Source organism: Arctopsyche grandis, chromosome 2 (genome assembly GCF_051622035.1).
Source record: "Arctopsyche grandis isolate Sample6627 chromosome 2, ASM5162203v2, whole genome shotgun sequence".
Classification (NCBI taxonomy): Eukaryota; Metazoa; Arthropoda; class Insecta; order Trichoptera; family Hydropsychidae; genus Arctopsyche; species Arctopsyche grandis.
Window position 1 is genome coordinate 36,537,375 of NC_135356.1, and position 18,847 is coordinate 36,556,221.

The window sequence follows — 18,847 nt, forward strand, 5'->3', positions numbered from 1 at the left end:
GTTTCTTTGTGTGAAAATGTGTCGCTTCTAAATTTCCCATCCCCCATTATATTAATTGCCATATTTGATGTACCTGGGAGCTATTTTTGGACTGTAGCGAATGGCCGCCGCCGGTTACCAAGGGAATGAGACGAAGCTTAGGAAATGTGTCGGTTCACACGTTTTCACGATCGATTTCCATTTCGCCAAAGTCTGCTTTGTGGTTATAATTGGACTTTTCGTATCTCGATCGATTTCCATTTCGCCAAAGTCTGCTTTGTGGTTATAATTGGACTTTTCATATCTCGATTGATTTTTGTATTTGTGTCATTATATGTATGCATTTCTTGGGTTGTAATGATGTCTTGAAGCATTGAAAACCTTTGTTGGTTTTAAAATGGCTTGCAGTGCTAGATTGAAGGACTCCCATACAGAATAACTTGGGTGACTGTTTGCCTGGAAGCAAAGCCTCATTTTGCGACTTGGGACCATCCATTTTGGGATACTATCTTGATGTTTTTTTAAAACTTTAGCAGGGCTCAGAGCCCTAAGATTAAAGGATTCTCATACTAAATCATGGGTCTACTATGTAAAGCCTCAACTTCAGACTTAGGGACCATCAGTTTTGATATACTATCTAACAGTACTGCAACTTGAATTTTGAAAGGGGTCCGTGCCCTGAATTGAAGGACTCCCAAGTCCAATTCCACAAGGAGCTGTTTTTTTTTATAACTTTCATGAACTATGCAACTCTACTATTATTTCCAAAGATTAAATAACGGATAGGCCGCTTAGGGCATCTTCTACATATGTATTCCCACGACACTCAGTCCCACGGTATCAGTCACTTCTGAGAAGGGACCAATTCGGTGGCCATTGTTTAGCCTACTTGCACTTACTCTAGAGATAATCCTCGAAACCAATTATAACGGTCGCACAGTGTCAGGGATGCGCCTCAGCCTAATCCGATTGCACTTAAACGATAGCTCTTTTTAGTATACACTACAAGATTATATACAAGTATATAATATATATTTTTTAGCGCAATCCTTTGTTTATATATGTATAATATTTTTTATAAAGCTGTATACTGCTGGCTCGCTGGTTGCGTTTATGTCTGGCACAGAGAGGTTACCGGGTTCGATCCCATGCTAATCTTTAATACTGCTGGTCAGACTTGGATATTTGCGGCTCCAAGTCGATCGCTTCTCATTAGCGTTTGCCAATTTACCTGATTTCATTGTTGAGACGGTTCCTCCATCAAATAAATCATCAATGCCTGCTATGTCACAAATATCTGAATTTAATTTATGTACAATATGTACAAGTCTAAATCCATATAGTTGTTTCTATGGATTAATTAATTAATTAATTAATTGATTGTTAATTTCGTGTCGTTCAGCCTCTCGAAATACAGCGATTTATTTTATTTTTTTACATAAAATACAAGGAAGGCTTGACAGGAAGACTCCAATGCGCCTTCATGGTCAATTAATTACAAACAATGCAGCATTTTATTATTATATAAATCACTGTATTTCCAGAAGCTGAAGAACACGAAATAAATAATTAATTAATTAATTGAAGAATTAATCCATTGAGACATCTATGGATTTTAGATTTGTTCATATTTTTTACAAATTGTACATACAATAAATACAGAAGATTTTAGACAAACATGAAAGATGATTTTTCGCCCGTTTTGAGGAACTGTTTCAACAATGATCAGATAAAATTGGCAAACTCTGATAAGAAACGATCGATTTGGAGTCACAAATACCCTCCAATTCTAACCAGCAGTATAGCGACTCGAACCCACTGATCACTTGACGCTACCATTGAGGCACACTAATTAATTTATGTAATAAAAAATGCTGCAATGTTTGTAGTTAATTGTCTGGGAAAGCGCATTGGGGTCTACCTGTTAGGCCTTCCTGATATCAATATTACAATAAAAATATTTAAACAAAGGATTATAAATGAAGTACATACAATTGAACACCCCACATCTGAATCAAACAAATACATGATTTGATATGTTTAAGTTTAAAATATTCGAAACGAATTTATAATGAACGTAAAGATTGAATACCTTTAATTGTTTTGTGCTGGATCACTTTTAAGCGATTGGAAAAATCAGAAAATAAATCAGCTGCGATTAAACCGCCTTTACATCTCGCATATTTCCAATTACTGATATTTATGTTTATTGAATTCATTCTAAATATTACTGTAATCTTTTACACATGAAATTATGTATTTATTCGATTTAGATGTGGCGTTTTTGATTGTTATAATTTATAATATAAAATAATTTATTTTATGGTTGAACCGATCTATGCTATCGCTTTCAACCCCCCCCCCCCCCCACTTGACGCGCGATGGCCAGTTACATTTCGTTTCAGTTTCGTATTGCACTTTTGCGAGGAGATACAACATTGTTCGTGCGTATAATTTGACTTTTATTTTTTGTGAATTTTGATATAAGATACGTAAGTTGTTGATATTATTAATTTATTTATGGAATACGTATGTTTTATATAAATGGAAATTTATATTTTTAGACTATAAAAGTAATTGTCAACGTTATGTTATGGACAGCAAAGCTTACAGTAATATTTATAAAGACCTTGCATTGAATTATATTGTAATAATATTATAAAGTATCTATTTAACGTCCTTCCAATGTTACAACACATTGCACGAATGCGACAGCATGCTCGATTCTAGTAAGTCTCACGTAAGATGGACTACAATTGAAATTTGCAACATTATAAAAAACTTTATATGCGAAATATTGTCCGTGGAGTGAAATGTCCGACAATGTATGTACGTACATAAGTTTATTCCAGATCTTCTCGTGGACTCCCTACTTCCTACTAGTCTTGAATATTCTAATTCGTTCATTGTAGCGTAAATTATCGGTGCTGATGGGGGCAATTCCAATGTCAAAGTTTAAGCATATTGACAAATTTTGCATAAACAAGATAATAAATTTTGTTGCCCTCTGTAATTTTATACGGTTAAGTGTACATATAATTCAATAACAAAACATCAGCATTTGTCATGTCTGGGAGATTAAAGTTGTAATTATATAATTACAAAACAAAAAGATTTTTTTTTAAATCATATCGAAATTATGGTGCATCTTGTTTTGTATGATTTATAAAATGTTTTTTTAATTAAAATGAAACAATAAAGTTTTTTTGTTTGTGTTTTTTGTTTTGAAAAATAATGAATATTTGGAGGAATTAATCAAATTAGATTTTTTTTATTGATTTATTTTTTATTTTGAAATATTATGAATATGAATGCGCGCAATGATAAATTTCGTATTGAAAATCTAGAAAAAAACTCCACAGATGTGATTCAAGTTTTCAGGAAAATCGATAATAATATAAAAATACATGTATAATTGTATCCCATATTGCGTATCTGAGCCACTTTCCTTATTATGTTTAAAAGCAAATCTTTTTCGGTGCTACTTTAGTATGAATCGCAGTCGACTATTTTCTTTTATTTGTATCGTAGCCGACCTGTTTATAATAATTTTTGTTTTTTCCTGCTGCCCCATAATGTTGTCGAAGCATTTCTATCAAAATATCGTCAGCAGTGAAGAAAATATCGACCCTAACAACCTAATCTTAAATGAATAGGGCCAACCCCAACTTAACCTAACCTAACCTGACCCTTCAATAAACAGATGTTGGCTGCTAAGTTATTTTAAGTTTTATTTCATCAATATTTTCACAAAAAAAACATATCTTAGCAGCCGGGTCTACCTCACGGGACCGAAAGTGAAAAGCCCGAAAAAGTAAATATCGAAAATCGAAAGATCGTAAGTCGAAAGATTAAAAAAAAAAGGGTGCATGGTAAACGGTACTATAATATATGAGTGGCATGTGGTGAAATTATCTCTTTTTTTTGTCATACAGCCTTGTTTAATGTGCGCGCGCAGGATACGGGAGGAAAAGCCTGTTCCTCTTGTTCCTGTTGTATCCTGCTCGCGCAAATTAACTGAGGATGTACGACGGGGGGAGAGAGAGTTTTACCGCACGCCACTGATATACATATATGGGTCTACGTGACGAGACAGAATGTTAAATTACAGAAAACACAAATATCGGAAGGCAAAAATGGAAAATCGAAAGATCTTAAGTCGAAAGATCAAAAAAAAAGGGTGCATGGTAAACGGTACATACTCACTTCATTTGCGCGAGCAGGGTACAACAGGAACAAGAGGAACAGGCTTTTCCTCCCATATTCTGCGCGCGCACATTAATACGGGAGGAGAAACCTGTTCCTCTTGTTCCTGTTGTATCCTGCTCGCGCAAATTAAGTGAGTATGTACCGTTTACCATGCACCATTTTTTTTTGATCTTTCGACTTAAGATCTTTCGATTTTCGATCTTTGCCTTCCGATATTTGCGTTTTCTGTCATTTAACATTCTGTCTCGTCATGGAGACCGCTTTTTTGGATATTTCTATTCAACGATTCAACGAATTCATTTTGTTTTTTTTTTTAATGTTCTGCAAGTATTCTTTATCTTTCGATTTTCGATATTTGCGTTTCTGTAATTTAACATTCTGTCTCGTCACGGAGACCGTACATATATATATACTAACCGTTTTTCATATGTATGCATGGTAAACGAACAAATGGTAAACGACTTTTTAACATTCGGTGTGGTGACGGTCACCCCTTAGCAGCCAGCATCTATTTATTTAAGGGTCAGGTAAGGTTTGGTTAAGTTAGGGTTGGCCCCATTCTTTTAAGATTAGGTTGTTAGGATCGGTATTATTTGGTTACACGCGAGAATTGAGACAGTGAGACCGCATATTAAAGTAAAAACGTGAAGGTAGATCGCATACTAAAGTAGATATGTGAAGGTAGACTGCATACTAAAGTGGCACCTCCTTTTTTTATATATATGTACATATCACTAAAGAGCGGACCAACTTTGCGCAGTTCATTGTTTGCTGTGCTTTGTTCATTTTTATGATGAACCTGTTTCTGGAAAAAGTTTGCCCTGTTTCCTGGAAAAAGCACGCTTCCAGTCCTACCTCTAATTATCACAAACTGAAAAAATGGTTATAGAAAAATTGAACAAATAGCGCAAAGTTTCGTTCATCGCCCATCCATATGGTAGAGACACAAAGAAGGAAATAATATAGTGTATTTGATGGCGCATATGTATCATATGGAGAATGTAAGGGGTGACAATCTATATCTGGATTATATGTATGTTGAAATGGAAATATCGCTACAAATGACATATTGTATATGTATCCTAGACAGGGTGGGGGAGTTTCCTGGAATAGACTGGCAATAAATCAATATAGGTAATAAATATGCTTCGACCTGGGCTTTGTAGACCTGGATAGATTTTCTGTCTATTGCATGCGCAATTCCCATCTACATATTTGCATTAGACACCATGCATATTCAATGATTACTTTAAATATAAACAAGCCACGTGTTTTATCTGGTTCCATGTAATTTTGACCTTTTGCGTGAACTGAAATACTTTCGATAGTACTTGCGTAAATACGTTTCTGGCTAGAAGGTTTGCCTTTTGAACGATTTTATTTAGTAACTAACTAGAATAAGGCATGCAATTCCCGTTTCAAGTGATGGTCATAGCTCAACTCATGTCTCTTCAAAGCCGTGTCGTCATAAACCAACTGGTAACGTGGTTAACAACGAAAAAATTTCCTTGACCACACAATGGCGATGCAAACTTTCGCGTCGGCAAAATCGTTATCACGAATATTATTATTAGAAGGTTTTTTCTCGTTTTTTTTCACAGTAAGCTTCCCAGACATGCATACAACAAATCTAGTTGAAAAGGGCATAAATAATTGCCTCTTAACCTCTACACTGGAGGGGAAAAACCGTCTAGACAGCATATTTGCCCTTACACAAATAGCTCTTCTTTGTTATTCGATGTCACGGTCGTCAGAGAGATCCTCCGTCGGCAGGTGTCGGTTTCAAGATTACGCCCATCTAAAATAATTTTGGGGACGAAATGAGGACCTCGACCGTATCGGAAAATCAATACCATGGATTTACTCATATTATACTGCGTATGTGTTATGATGAGGATTTCTTTTCGTTTCTTTGTGTGAAAATGTGTCGCTTCTAAATTTCCCATCCCCCATTATATTAATTGCCATATTTGATGTACCTGGGAGCTATTTTTGGACTGTAGCGAATGGCCGCCGCCGGTTACCAAGGGAATGAGACGAAGCTTAGGAAATGTGTCGGTTCACACGTTTTCACGATCGATTTCCATTTCGCCAAAGTCTGCTTTGTGGTTATAATTGGACTTTTCGTATCTCGATTGATTTTTGTATTTGTGTCATTATATGTATATATTTATTGGGTTGTGATAATTAGAGGTAGGATAGTCACAGTGCTATCCATTGTTCGAAAAACCTTTAACAATGCATTTACAACCTTTGAACAATACACGGCCCCCTCAGGCTCCGGTGACTAGTGATAATGTCTTGAAGTATTGAAAACCTTTTTTGGTTTTAAAATGGCTTGCAGTCCTAGATTGAAGGACTCCCATACAGAATAACTTGGGTGACTGTTTGCCTGGAAGCATAGCCTCATTTTGCGACTTGGGACCATCCATTTTGGGATACTATCTTGATGTTTTTTAAAACTTTAGCAGGGCTCGGAGCCCTAGATTAAAGGATTCTCATACTAAATCATGGGTCTACTATGCAAAGCCTCAGCTTCAGACTTACGGACCATCAGTTTTGGTATACTATCTAACGGTACTGCAACTTGAATTTTGAAAGGGGTCCGTGCCCTGAATTGAAAGACTCCCAATTGCAATTCCACAAGGAGCTGTTTTTTTTATAACTTTCATGAACTTATGCAACTCTACTATTATTTCCAAAGATTAGTTTAATTTTTTTTGGTTCCCGGATAGCTCATTCGAGACCGTTTGAACCAAATTGGTTGTGATTATTTTCTCAAAATAGTTGAGATCTTTCAACGCAAGTTTGACTCTGATGACTAGTCAAGCTATCCGGGCTCTACCAAAAAGCAATACAAATACTAAAAAATAAATCTAACCATACTCATTGACACAATATATAAGATGGTAACCCCCTTACATATTGAAAACCTGCTGAAAGCGCGACGTGTAAATGCAGTGTCTAGGGTTTCATCAGTATCCCGACCAATCCGATCAGGGACCTTAGGAAATTACGTGCATATTTCAAAGAAGCCGTTCTAACAAAGATTACAGCTTCCCGCTTTGAAGATTTAATCCCAGACTAGAGAGTTTTCCTTCAAATTGAAGTTTATTTGTGAGAGTACACGACTTTCAGAATGCATTGTGCTTTTGTCAAAATTGAGTAATGTGACGTGACACGCGAACAACAATAGACGAGCAAATCATATAATTTCATTCGTTTCATATTTCATCTCGCAACATTCGTCATTGCGCAAAAGCATCATTCATATAGATTTATGTAGTGTGTATTGAAACATGGTGTGACGGCGTAAACAATTAGTATCTTAATGGTTGTTTTAATTGATATGACTATAACTGAATTACATGGTATAATGTTTAGCAACAATGTGGTTCTTTTCAAGATAATGTCGCTCAATCACGTTATTGAACAACATGCTCATCTCACACAATTGTTCTCAATCTTTGAAACACTTTGTGGTACAATAATGGCTATAATTTTAATATACCAAGGTTCTGATTGCTTCCACTTCATCTCTTTCGTTTTATATACATTATAATAAAAATTAACTAGAATTAGATAATGTTATGCAGTAAGATCTCAACTTTTGATTTGCAGGATGTTTAATGTTTAAACGGAAACTACTGAAACGTTTTCAGGGAGTGAAATTTGATCTATTTGGGTTTCACCGACTCGACTAGTCTCCTCTTCAGGATTGACTCTTATACTAGTCGGCAAAGAGCTTTTTCATGACCCAACATTTGTTGAAAGTCGAGTATAGATCATAATTTCTGATTGATTATCTTTGTCTATTTTGCAAAACGTTGCATGCGAGGTTTCCTGTATCTATTCCTCAATGCCGATTGCATTTAATTGGCAAGAGTCGAGGTCTTACTATGTGTCAGCATGTTTTATTAATGATGTATGTCAAGATTTGTGAAGTAATCTGTGGTTCGGTTTATAAATCTTCCACATACATACATCTAAAGAATATACTGGGTATACAAAAAGTCTCCGATTTTAATTTTTTTCTAAGGATGATTTTCTTTCCAGTGTTGAAAAATTTCTTATTTAATTTTTCTTATGAAAATATGAATATTTATCTGCTGATTGCAAACGGTGACCTGTTAGCTGATCTCCTGATTTATTTATTATTAGCAATTTGTGTCGATTTCGATAACAAACCAGCGTATATAATTTGTATATATGTATATATATATATATATATATTTGCGTTTGTTTGTTCGGAGAAGTCTGAATAAGACCGTTGCAATTCAATGCTTAGCATTTGACATTCGACGTCGTTGAAAAAGGTCGTTTGGGATCAACAAATCGGTCTTTGTAAGCGTAGTGAAGTTTCAATTGTACAATTCATTTTTAACAACGCGACGCTAAGAATGAAAACATTTTTTTTATACCTGGTATGTCAAAAGTATATATGTATTATTTACAATAGTTTCCATATACATATGAAATTTATAAACTAAATAATGTTTTTATATACTAGTGTTTTTATCTCGAGGCAGATTTTATCTCATTTGAAAGTATTTCTTAAACATGCCTTTGTGAGATGAAAACACTACATTTATGCGTTATTTATGTTTTTATTTTATTTTCAAGGGACTGGAATGTAATGGAATTGATCACACTATGAAGGAGATGGTAGGTGGTTGCTGTGTTTGCTCTGACGAGCGCGGTTGGCCGGACAATCCGCTCGTCTATTGTGATGGAAATGGCTGCACTGTTGCTGTTCACCAAGGTGAGGCTGAGTAAAATTTATCCTATCACCAATGCTTCTATATGTTGTGCAGCGAGGGTCATGTTTGAAGTGAGAAGTTCACCCCGGTCGGGAACATCTCAAGGTGTCACTTAACTCTGATACTACCGATTGGAGGTGTCAGACTATCCTTGCAGTTTGGAACTGGAACCTTCTGGTCTTTATTTTTTTTTTTGAAATTAAGGAAATTTTTGAGTCGAGCTGAACTAAACAAAGGATATAATACTTATCTATGAGTATCACTTCTTCTAATGCCCTGTCCGCATCCGGACGTTGGCGACCACCTCGTCGATTATTTGGAAATATCTGCATCGGTCTTCAGCGGCTGAGAACAGCTCGCAGAGTGCGTCGTCGTTGTTAAAGACCTGCAAGTATGACTCCAAATGATGTCGTGCTGTTCCTCGGTGCCGCTTTTTGGGCCATTTAACTGATCTTCACGTTCTGTCGGCGTCTGGGTGTGAACTGACGTGTGCGGATCAACGAAATTATATCGATGATTCACTTAACAACGGTCAAATCCCGCTTTTTCCAATTCTTCAGTCAGTGTTTTTTTACTGCAATCAGTCAGTTGAAATACTGTTGAAGAATCCCTGTTAATAATGTATGTACATGTTAATAATGCACAGTGATTATGACCTTTGCGCACATATTATTGATTATTTTCGTCTCTTTGTCAAACATTGCACCAGACGCTTTCCTATATCTATATTCGATATAGGATTCTATCCTACATATATCGAATACAATACTATATGGAAAATGAAAATATATGAAATATTAGACGAATTAAGAGGGCTGGACACCAGCGCCTTGTCCATACAAACGTATTACACTTCTCCCTTCTTCAATTATGGCACTAGAGAAATTATTTTTTAATATGCTATGGATATCCACCATTGGCATGCATCTGTGTTTTTATTTTTTTTTGATTAATTATTTTTTATATAGGAGCTAGGAGCCGCCAAACATCTATAAAATCGCCTCTTTTTTACACCCATGAAAAGAGTCCGGCGTGCTTATTTAACGGTCGATTTAAAAAAAAATACGCGCACAGTTGCATAGAAAATATCTTTCTTATACCGATGATGAAATTTTTTTAAAAATTGCTCCAGTTTCGGAGGAGATAATTGGAGAATACGAAACCTCGATTTTGCGGAAGCGCAACTGTCGCATTCACTCAATATATACATATATTGACATATATTGTCGCATTCACTCAATATATGTATATCGAAGAAAGGAATGGCAACAAAATTAAAGTTTCAGGTGTACAGCCCTCTTAAGTGCCGAGAACAGTATAAATTTACAGTATATCGGCAAAATATCATCTTGAATAGATTGACGGTATGAATGTATGAGAACTTTGTGTGACGTGTTTATTGTATGATTTCAGCTTGCTATGGCATCGTTACCGTACCCATCGGTCCTTGGTTTTGTCGAAAATGTGAAAGTCCTGATCGGCAGACCAAAGTCGTAAGTGATATTATAGATTCGAATTTTCGCACGTTTTCTGCTTTTCATCTAACGTCTCGAATTTTCGCAGAGGTGTGAATTGTGTCCGTCTCGATCTGGTGCGTTAAAGAGATCGGACAGTGGAGGCTGGGCGCACGTGGTCTGTGCTCTCTATATTCCAGAAGTAAGGTTTGGAAATGTGACATCTATGGAGCCGATTATATTGCAACTTATACCACCCGAGAGATATAATAAGGTTTCTATCAGATATCCGATATGCCTATTGCTTAAATGTTTCATTGTTTCATTACTGTATGTGTATGTGTTGCAGACCTGTTATATATGTCATGATTTGGGGAAAATCCACAGATCTAGTGTTGGAGCGTGCATGCAATGTAACAAATCAGGTATTTATCTTTTTCTTTTGTAATTTTTCTATTAGTCGTTGTATTTTAGTCTGGATCTGTCGAACTGTATGGTCTATAGTCGAAGCTTTCTATCCGATGATTAAAATACAGTCGTATTTTGTCATCAAGCGATTCAAATAACTGATTAAATTTCAATCAATAATGAGTGAAGATCGGTATTTTTAGCGTTATGTGCAATAAATTCGATTTTTACCATTTCTTATTGATTACGTTTATTGCACGTATTTCATAAATTGTGCTGCAATGTATTGAAATTGATCTTTATTTTGAAAATATGTAAATTGATGTTTGAATTGCTAAAACATATGCGCCTCAGAATTAACAAGCTAAATTTCTTTTTTGGATTTTAAACTTAAAATTTTGTATAACACAATTTTAATTCATGAACAATTTTGATTTATTCGCTAATTGAGATTTTCAATAATAGATATGTATAAATATTTGATAAAATATTGTATTTTCATTTGAAATTCAAAAATTTATTCTAAAAATCTTTAATAATCGTCAAGTCAGTAAAAACGGGAGAGGCTGGACTTGTATATTTCATTCTAATAATCAGCTAAGATGCCCTGACCGATCTGAATTTCTTAATTTGGGGTTTGCAACTGTTACAAAGCTTTTTGGCAATTAATAATTTAAATTTATTGTTTGCCTCCGGCAAGGACAACCGAAATAAAATATAACTATTGATTTTATTTTGAAACCGTTGTAAGGGAATTTATAGAAATTTCACTATCCTATGAGATGAATGGCTAAAAATGTCTTATTGAGCCATGTACCTATATCCAGACGTAGAACTCGTTACAGGGAAAAGTTTTTAAACAAATCTATTTTTTTTTGTTGTGTTTAATTCTCCATAGCTGCTACATTATGAAGCCAGTTTGACCTCTATATTTACATTTATTTGCTAGGTCATATCACATACATATGTAAATGTAATATATTGCAGTCTGCAGTTTCGATGGTAAACAAAGACCGGACGTTGAAATGTAAATATACGATTTCAATTTTAAAACTGAACATTCAGTCGATTTTATAGATCTGCGCGTTTCAGTTTGATATATTGCAATGACGAATTGAATTTTATTTATCCATTATTGATGAATCGTTTTAGTGGTTTCCGACTGGTATTTACATGTCTGGTTTGGAAACGTGTCCCACTTTTATCTGCATATTTCTATTTAAACATATATGCATGTATTCTGTCAATTTCCATTGACTACTTCTCAACTGGGATTGCTTTGTTTCTTTTTATAGAATATATTTCTATCAATTTATTGCTATGACCAGTGTTAGACTTTTTTTTTAATGCATACTCGGAATCAAGCTTTGCTGGCTTCACAATGTCATACAGTTGTTTCTCATTCTTTTAGAATAGAAATAATTGCAAATGGTAGTTGATTATGATTTTTGTGGGTAATATTTGCCAAATTTGTATGGAAACGTCGCGACATTTATTATCAGTTAAAATTGGCAAATCCCGATGAGATTCAGATTTTGTCAGTAATGATAGAAATACGTATGTACATTCATAGTCATTGAGATAGTCGAATAAAATTTTTGATTTCAATTGGGCTTTGAACAACGAACTTTCAACTGTGAAACAATTGCTCAATCAGTGTGTGTGTGGCTTATTTTAATATTTTAATGTACAACTAATATTGAAAAGGTTTTTTTACTTATATATTATGATTCACGATGACATCCACTGCAAAAGGTAGGGCTTAGGGAAATACTAAACCTAATACTGATTATCACTGTTTTTTCGTTATGTTTTTATTTTATTCTGTTTACTGTTATCATGTTATGTCACGCCAGTTGATCAGTCATTGTCTTCCTTCCTATTAGTATCGCAGAGCATAAATGTGAATAAAATCGCAAAATCTACGTGAAAGAATAGTAATGGAAAAAAAAACAATTAATAAATATTGTAGAAATGTGTATATGTTACGGTTGAAGTGTATCTTCCAGTTGTAATGTATTTTATAGTTGGAATATATTCCGTCTAACTCACGCAAGTTGATTTATATGCCAAATTACATTCCAACTGGTCAAAATATATTAAAACTGAAAATCGTTCAACTATAAGCTGGTCCATCTGGAAAATCATATTTTTGGTTTGAACACATTTTTAAGAGCTATCGTAATATATTCCATCTAACTACCATTATAGTTGAAGTGTATTTTAAATTGTAATATATTTTACTAGGAGTATATTCCGTCTAAGTCACGTAAGTTGATTCATGTGGCGCTTTACATTCCAACTGGTCAAACAATGTATATTACAACCGAAAATACAATTTATCTATATGTTGGTACCAGGTAAGATGGAGAGATTAGGTTTTCGTGAAAACTTCACTCGACTAGTAAATTGAGTTGGAAAATCACATTTTTGTTTCGAACACATTCTTAAGAGTTGTCGTAATTCGGTACTCAATACCTTCATTCGTAATATCTAAAAAATGTTAACGCATTATTCAATTCTAAAACATTCGTAAAAGCATCAGAGAGCTGTCAACTGTTGTATTAAAACATTGTTGAAAGTGTATTTGCGCTTGTAGAGATATAATTTATTAATTGAATTGTATTCGAATATGAATGACTAAAAACGCCAGTTGTAATATATTACAACTGAAAATATGTACACTTTGACTGTAATATATATAAATATACATTTTTTTATATCGATAATATTGATGCGCTTTAAAAAGTAATACTATGTATTTAAACAGTATTTTAGTGACATCTATCGGTCTGAATTGATACTAGGAATCCTTGTCGTCCTTTGTTTAATTCTGTACTTTTGTACCGGAAAGGTTATCGTTTCTATGTTCATTTTACAGGAAACACAAAAACAATTATCAAAATGTTTATTTTATTGCATACTTTTAAATATGCCATATTTTTTTTACAATTATGTAGATAATTGTTCATCACCAAATTTAATTAAAACAATTAACAATTAATTAAATTAAAATAATTAAACAATTAATTTTGTAAATATTTAAATAAATTTTTGCAACCTATAATATTTTTGGCATCTGTTTGAATAAAAAAAAATTAAATTTATATAACGAATCAGATAGTTAACATAGAATCTAATGTTGACATAGCAAAGGTAGTGCAGTGCATTCACTCGGGCTATTTACGACTAAGCTGGGGTGCTACAAAATACCTCCGCAACCAAAGGGCATAGCATTATGTACTAATCTTTTAATAGATCTTAATATTTCAAATAAAATAGTGCACTTGCATACGTACGTAATACATTTCTGGTAAATTTGAACATAGGACTTTTATCCTCTTCGAGTACAGATATGAATGTTTTGCCCGCTTAATACAATATGTGTTACGATCAACTACATGTATGTATTATCGTTGTTGGTGTTTGCTGTTGAAACATTGCTGTGATTCGTTTAAAATGGTTCATCCCTTTTTTTCCCTATAAATTAGGTTGTAAACAACAATTTCACGTAACGTGCGCTCAAGGTCTGGGTCTGTTGTGCGAGGAAGCTGGAAATTACCTAGATAACGTGAAATATTGTGGCTATTGCCAGCATCACTATAGCAAATTGGTGAGAATCTTCCGTACTTTAAATCGATCAAATTCTAAGATGACATTATCCTATTTAAGGTGATAACGCTTACATTTTAGAAAAAAGGAGGAAATGTTAAAACAATTCCACCGTACAAACCGATTTCTCAGGATAGCCACTCTAGCGACTCTAGTCCCGAAAAGGAAGGCGAGGCCTCGTCCAGCGGAGGATCGGCGCTCTCCCCAACAGCGTCGGTTGTGATGACACCACTCACCCTCAACAACCCGACCACATCCACTTCGAAGAACACCTCGAATAAGAATGGAGTCAGCATCTTATTTAGTATTTTATTGTATTTGTCTAACAACGGATATGACTGACGCTGTTCACTTATTGCAGAACGTCGGCAGAAAGGGCAACATTCAACATCACGCTTTGAGCAACCTTGTCAGAGGTATTCCACTTAAGTCGACCCCTCCGACTCCTCCGAATCTCCGTAAGTATGTGTGGAATTGTAGCCGCTCGGAATTACAGTACGTGTTATTTAACAAAATTGTCGTATATTTATAGCACCTGGAGGAATATCGGCGGCTGCAAATTTGCCATCGTCTACTAAATCGGCACAAGGTGATTTTTAAGCTATTTCTAGTGTTATTTTAAATACCAAACATGTTATTTTAAGTACACAATCATTTTATAGGGAGAAAAAAAAAAACATTAGAAAAATAAGCGTAAAATATGAAATATAAATAAAATCATTATTTACAATAACTCATAAGAAATGTAAGTAACTAAATTTCATTCCTCTTTCTACTAACACTATAACCATCATATACGTCTATTCTGCTACCGAGTTTATAGCTGGGTATAAACTATTTATTTAAGTCAATGTGAGATAAAGTGGTTTTTATATCATAATGATGTATTTTATTATTTTTATTGGGCAGGTTGTAAATGTAAAAGAAAAAGTTAGACTTATTATTATGGTAAAATCTTGTATGTATTTTTCATTCTTTGAAAGAAAATGCAGTCATTTTACTAATAAAATGAAGTAAATAAAACTCATCAACTCGTTACAATTATAAATTCAAATAAAATTCCAAATAAACATGCAATATCATTAGGTTTTTATACATTTAGTATTTTATAAGTATAGCTTTAGTGTAATGATTATAACAATTCAAAAATTTAAATTTGATACATCCTAAACATTTTTAGGTGTCCCTAAATTAAATTATTACGTTTTATAAATTAGGGGGAACGATTGTGAACGTTTTGTTTTAAGAAAATTGGTTTACGAAACCAAATGTTATCTGTTTGTATTACTAATACGTATGTATATGTGAATTAAATGATAATTCACCATCAAAATGTTTCTTAAATTAATTTTTGTTTTTCAGATAAAAATCCCGATAAGGCAGGAATCAAAAAATGGACAGGCTCCCCGCCACAGTTGCAAGTCGAGGTTATAAATTTGAATATGCCTGCGCCATCTACATCGAACATTTCCAATTTAACGACCACATTACGTCCAATGGACATGACCTCGTCGGAATCCAATGGTACAAAAACATCAAGCATATATCCGTATTTTTAGCATATGTGTATTTTTTCACGTTTCATTTTAGCAAATAGAATGTTTAGTTTTATACAGGGCCGTGTAGTCGAAGTCGGAGCATTTCAAGCAGAGTCATAGTTAAAGTCGTAAAAAAAATCAACCAACTCCGACTCCTTTTTATTATTTTCATTAGTTAATAGTATTACAGTATTTTTCAACAATGTGTCTCCAATTTTATTGAAGTAAATCCACTAATAAATAGAAATTTAATGATTTCTTTATATAAAATCATAAATTTAAATTACATTATAAATAAAATTGTTGAATTGCACCAATTTTGATATATTTTCCCTCATTTTTTAATTAAATGGATTTTTTTTTGTGTATGAAATTCATACACATACACTATTAATATAAATACTTTTTATTTATACCTATTTTATTACCAATAATTCAATAAATTGCGTTACATGTCAATTTTTTTAATCTCTTCAATTTTTTATATTTTGAAAATTGCTTTTATTTTTATTACTAACAATTTTATACGTTGACAAGAAAAGTTGATCTTGTAAAAATCGTTCAAGTTGGAGTTGAATCATAAGATAAAGTCACAGTCAGGGTCGGTACATTTTGAGGGAACTTCAAAACCCTGGATAAAACTGGCAATTTTTTATATTTTGAAAATTGCTTTTATTTTTATTACTAACAATTTTATACGTTGACAAGAAAAGTCTTACTAAAATGGATTCAGAGTCAAATCATAAGATAAAGACAGTCGAAATATCGAATTATGAGATTAAGTCAGAGTTGCCAGGTTTTTAAGCGTCTTTACAGCCCTGGTTTTATATAGTGTCTTTCTTTTAGACATAATTTTCAAAATAAAGATCAATTTCAATACTTTATATATAACACAATGTAAATTCACGATTAAGAATTGATAGTTAAAACATTTTGGTAAAATATTTTATATTTTAATTTATTAATTAAAAATAATTTCGAAAAATGAACCGAGAAAAAAATTTATAATCCTATTTTAAACAAATATTTTGACATTTTGGGAATTAACATACATTGCATTTTATTTAATATGAAAAAATAGATGTTAACAAGCGTTGTTTTTTTATTTAAAATAAGAATATATATGCATGATAAATATTTTATCAAATTAATTAATTGGTTGCAAATCTTATAATAATGTTAAAAAAGTACAATTGTATTGTAATAGCTGTCAAGGCCACATTATAACCTAGCATAAAACTTAAGTTTTTAAATCTCATATTACGTTTATGATATGAAAATCTGTAGGTCGCTTTGAAAAGCCAATATATATCGGCTCAGGATATTTTTAATATGTATTATAAGGGTTAAACCTAACATCTATTGTGATTAATTTTTTACATCATTAAAATTTGCTAAAAATACGGAATTTTTAACACATTTCTACAATGGAAAATTTAAAATGTTTAATTTTCTTTTTAACAGAAAACAAAGGTCCTAAACGGTTCCCTAAGAATTCGAATAACAAATTCAGTTCGGCTGCAACTTCCAAATCCACTGCCGTGATAACGAACACGAGCGCACCTTCAGTCTCCGCTGGGTAATTGATTTTTAATGCCGACCGCAGTACTCTTTTTTTTGTGCAAAATAAGCATTTTATATGTATTCAAAAGGTCGGTTATATCTACTCCATCTGGAGTGCAACAACCTAGCCAGTCACCGATGGGTATGGACGTCAAGGACAAGATTGTAGAAGGCGACGCGGTGTTCATAGGAGCGGCAGAGATCAAACAGACCAAAAAGAGGAAAGCGATCGCTCAACCGATTCCTCAAGACTTGTCTTTACACGTAATATTCGCGTTAATTGCGATTGGATCGAGAAAATTATCATGCTTACTTGAATATTTTTTCAATTTTCTTCTGACAGAGCAACGAATCCAACATTTCGTCCAGCAGCAACACTCCGAGGGAACGTCCATTTAGCACCGGCACTCCTGATTCTACAAACGACGATAAAGTTAAAAAGGTTAATATGCAATGAATCAATTTTGATCACATTTTATATGCTTTATTTTAAAAAAATACGGTTATTTATATGCGTGCGATTTAACTGTACATTGAAAAAAGTACTTTGCATCTTAAAAAAAATGTTTGTGCATTTAAAATTTGCATTATTTTCGGTGCATTAAACAATATCGTATTGTGCATCGAATGAAATATTTTGGCATCATAAAGTGACCATTAAAAAATATTAAACGATCCTTCGAAAAAATAGATTTTAGCATTAGAATAGATACAAAAAGTGACAACACTGCAGTCTTCCGCTATTGACGACTGTCAACTGTCAAAAGTGTTAACTTTTGTTTACGTCTTACGTATGGATATGAATGATGATGTCAGGTCGTAGAGTCGTAGGCGTCGACGGTCGGAAGCCGAAGACTAAAAAAGAAGGAATCCAGTAAAGAGAAGTGTAGGTCATTTGCGGTCATTGTCGGTTCGTATATTTTGTATTTGCGACGTTGCCAATACAGTTCATTTGTCATTTTAATGCGCTTTTCTTCCGCTTTTTAAGTAGCGAATATTTTTTTCAATGATCAATGCAAAAAACAAAAAATTTTAAATTCAAATTTATTTATATGAAATGGAAGTTTAAATCATTCCCTATTTATACTACAGCTGAAAATAGAGATACCGCAGTTGGACGACGGCCCCAAAGTCGTCATCACAAATCAAACGCCCAACTACTCTGGCGGATTGAACATTCAAATGGAGCCTAATCTATCAGCCGCACCGCATCTGAACAACCCTGTCGCGTCCACCAGTCACGCAGTACCGATATCAATCACCACCGCCTCCAGCGTATCATCACAGAATCAGACATTCATCAGCGACAGGAGCACTATCAGGT

General features: G+C 33.7%; 1 protein-coding gene across 4 annotated transcripts in view; it reads left to right on the forward strand.

Moving 5' to 3' along the window:
- The window catches only part of LOC143922884 (uncharacterized), a 33,403-nt gene that overhangs the window by 1,768 nt on the left and 12,788 nt on the right, over window positions 1-18,847 (forward strand). For 2 of the 4 annotated variants that reach the window (XM_077446277.1, XM_077446278.1), the window contains exons 2-14: window positions 8,812-8,950; window positions 10,362-10,441; window positions 10,512-10,676; window positions 10,752-10,827; window positions 14,302-14,423; window positions 14,555-14,710; window positions 14,784-14,880; window positions 14,955-15,011; window positions 15,785-15,946; window positions 17,425-17,539; window positions 17,613-17,787; window positions 17,867-17,965; window positions 18,616-18,845. In XM_077446277.1, the coding sequence (XP_077302403.1) occupies window positions 8,842-8,950; window positions 10,362-10,441; window positions 10,512-10,676; window positions 10,752-10,827; window positions 14,302-14,423; window positions 14,555-14,710; window positions 14,784-14,880; window positions 14,955-15,011; window positions 15,785-15,946; window positions 17,425-17,539; window positions 17,613-17,787; window positions 17,867-17,965; window positions 18,616-18,845 (1,643 nt within the window). In that variant the 5' untranslated portion in view covers window positions 8,812-8,841. Of the gene's footprint in view, window positions 1-8,811; window positions 8,951-10,361; window positions 10,442-10,511; window positions 10,677-10,751; window positions 10,828-14,301; window positions 14,424-14,503; window positions 14,711-14,783; window positions 14,881-14,954; window positions 15,012-15,784; window positions 15,947-17,424; window positions 17,540-17,612; window positions 17,788-17,866; window positions 17,966-18,615; window positions 18,846-18,847 lie in introns of all 4 variants that reach the window. The other 2 variants (XM_077446275.1, XM_077446276.1) reach the window with 1 other exon arrangement.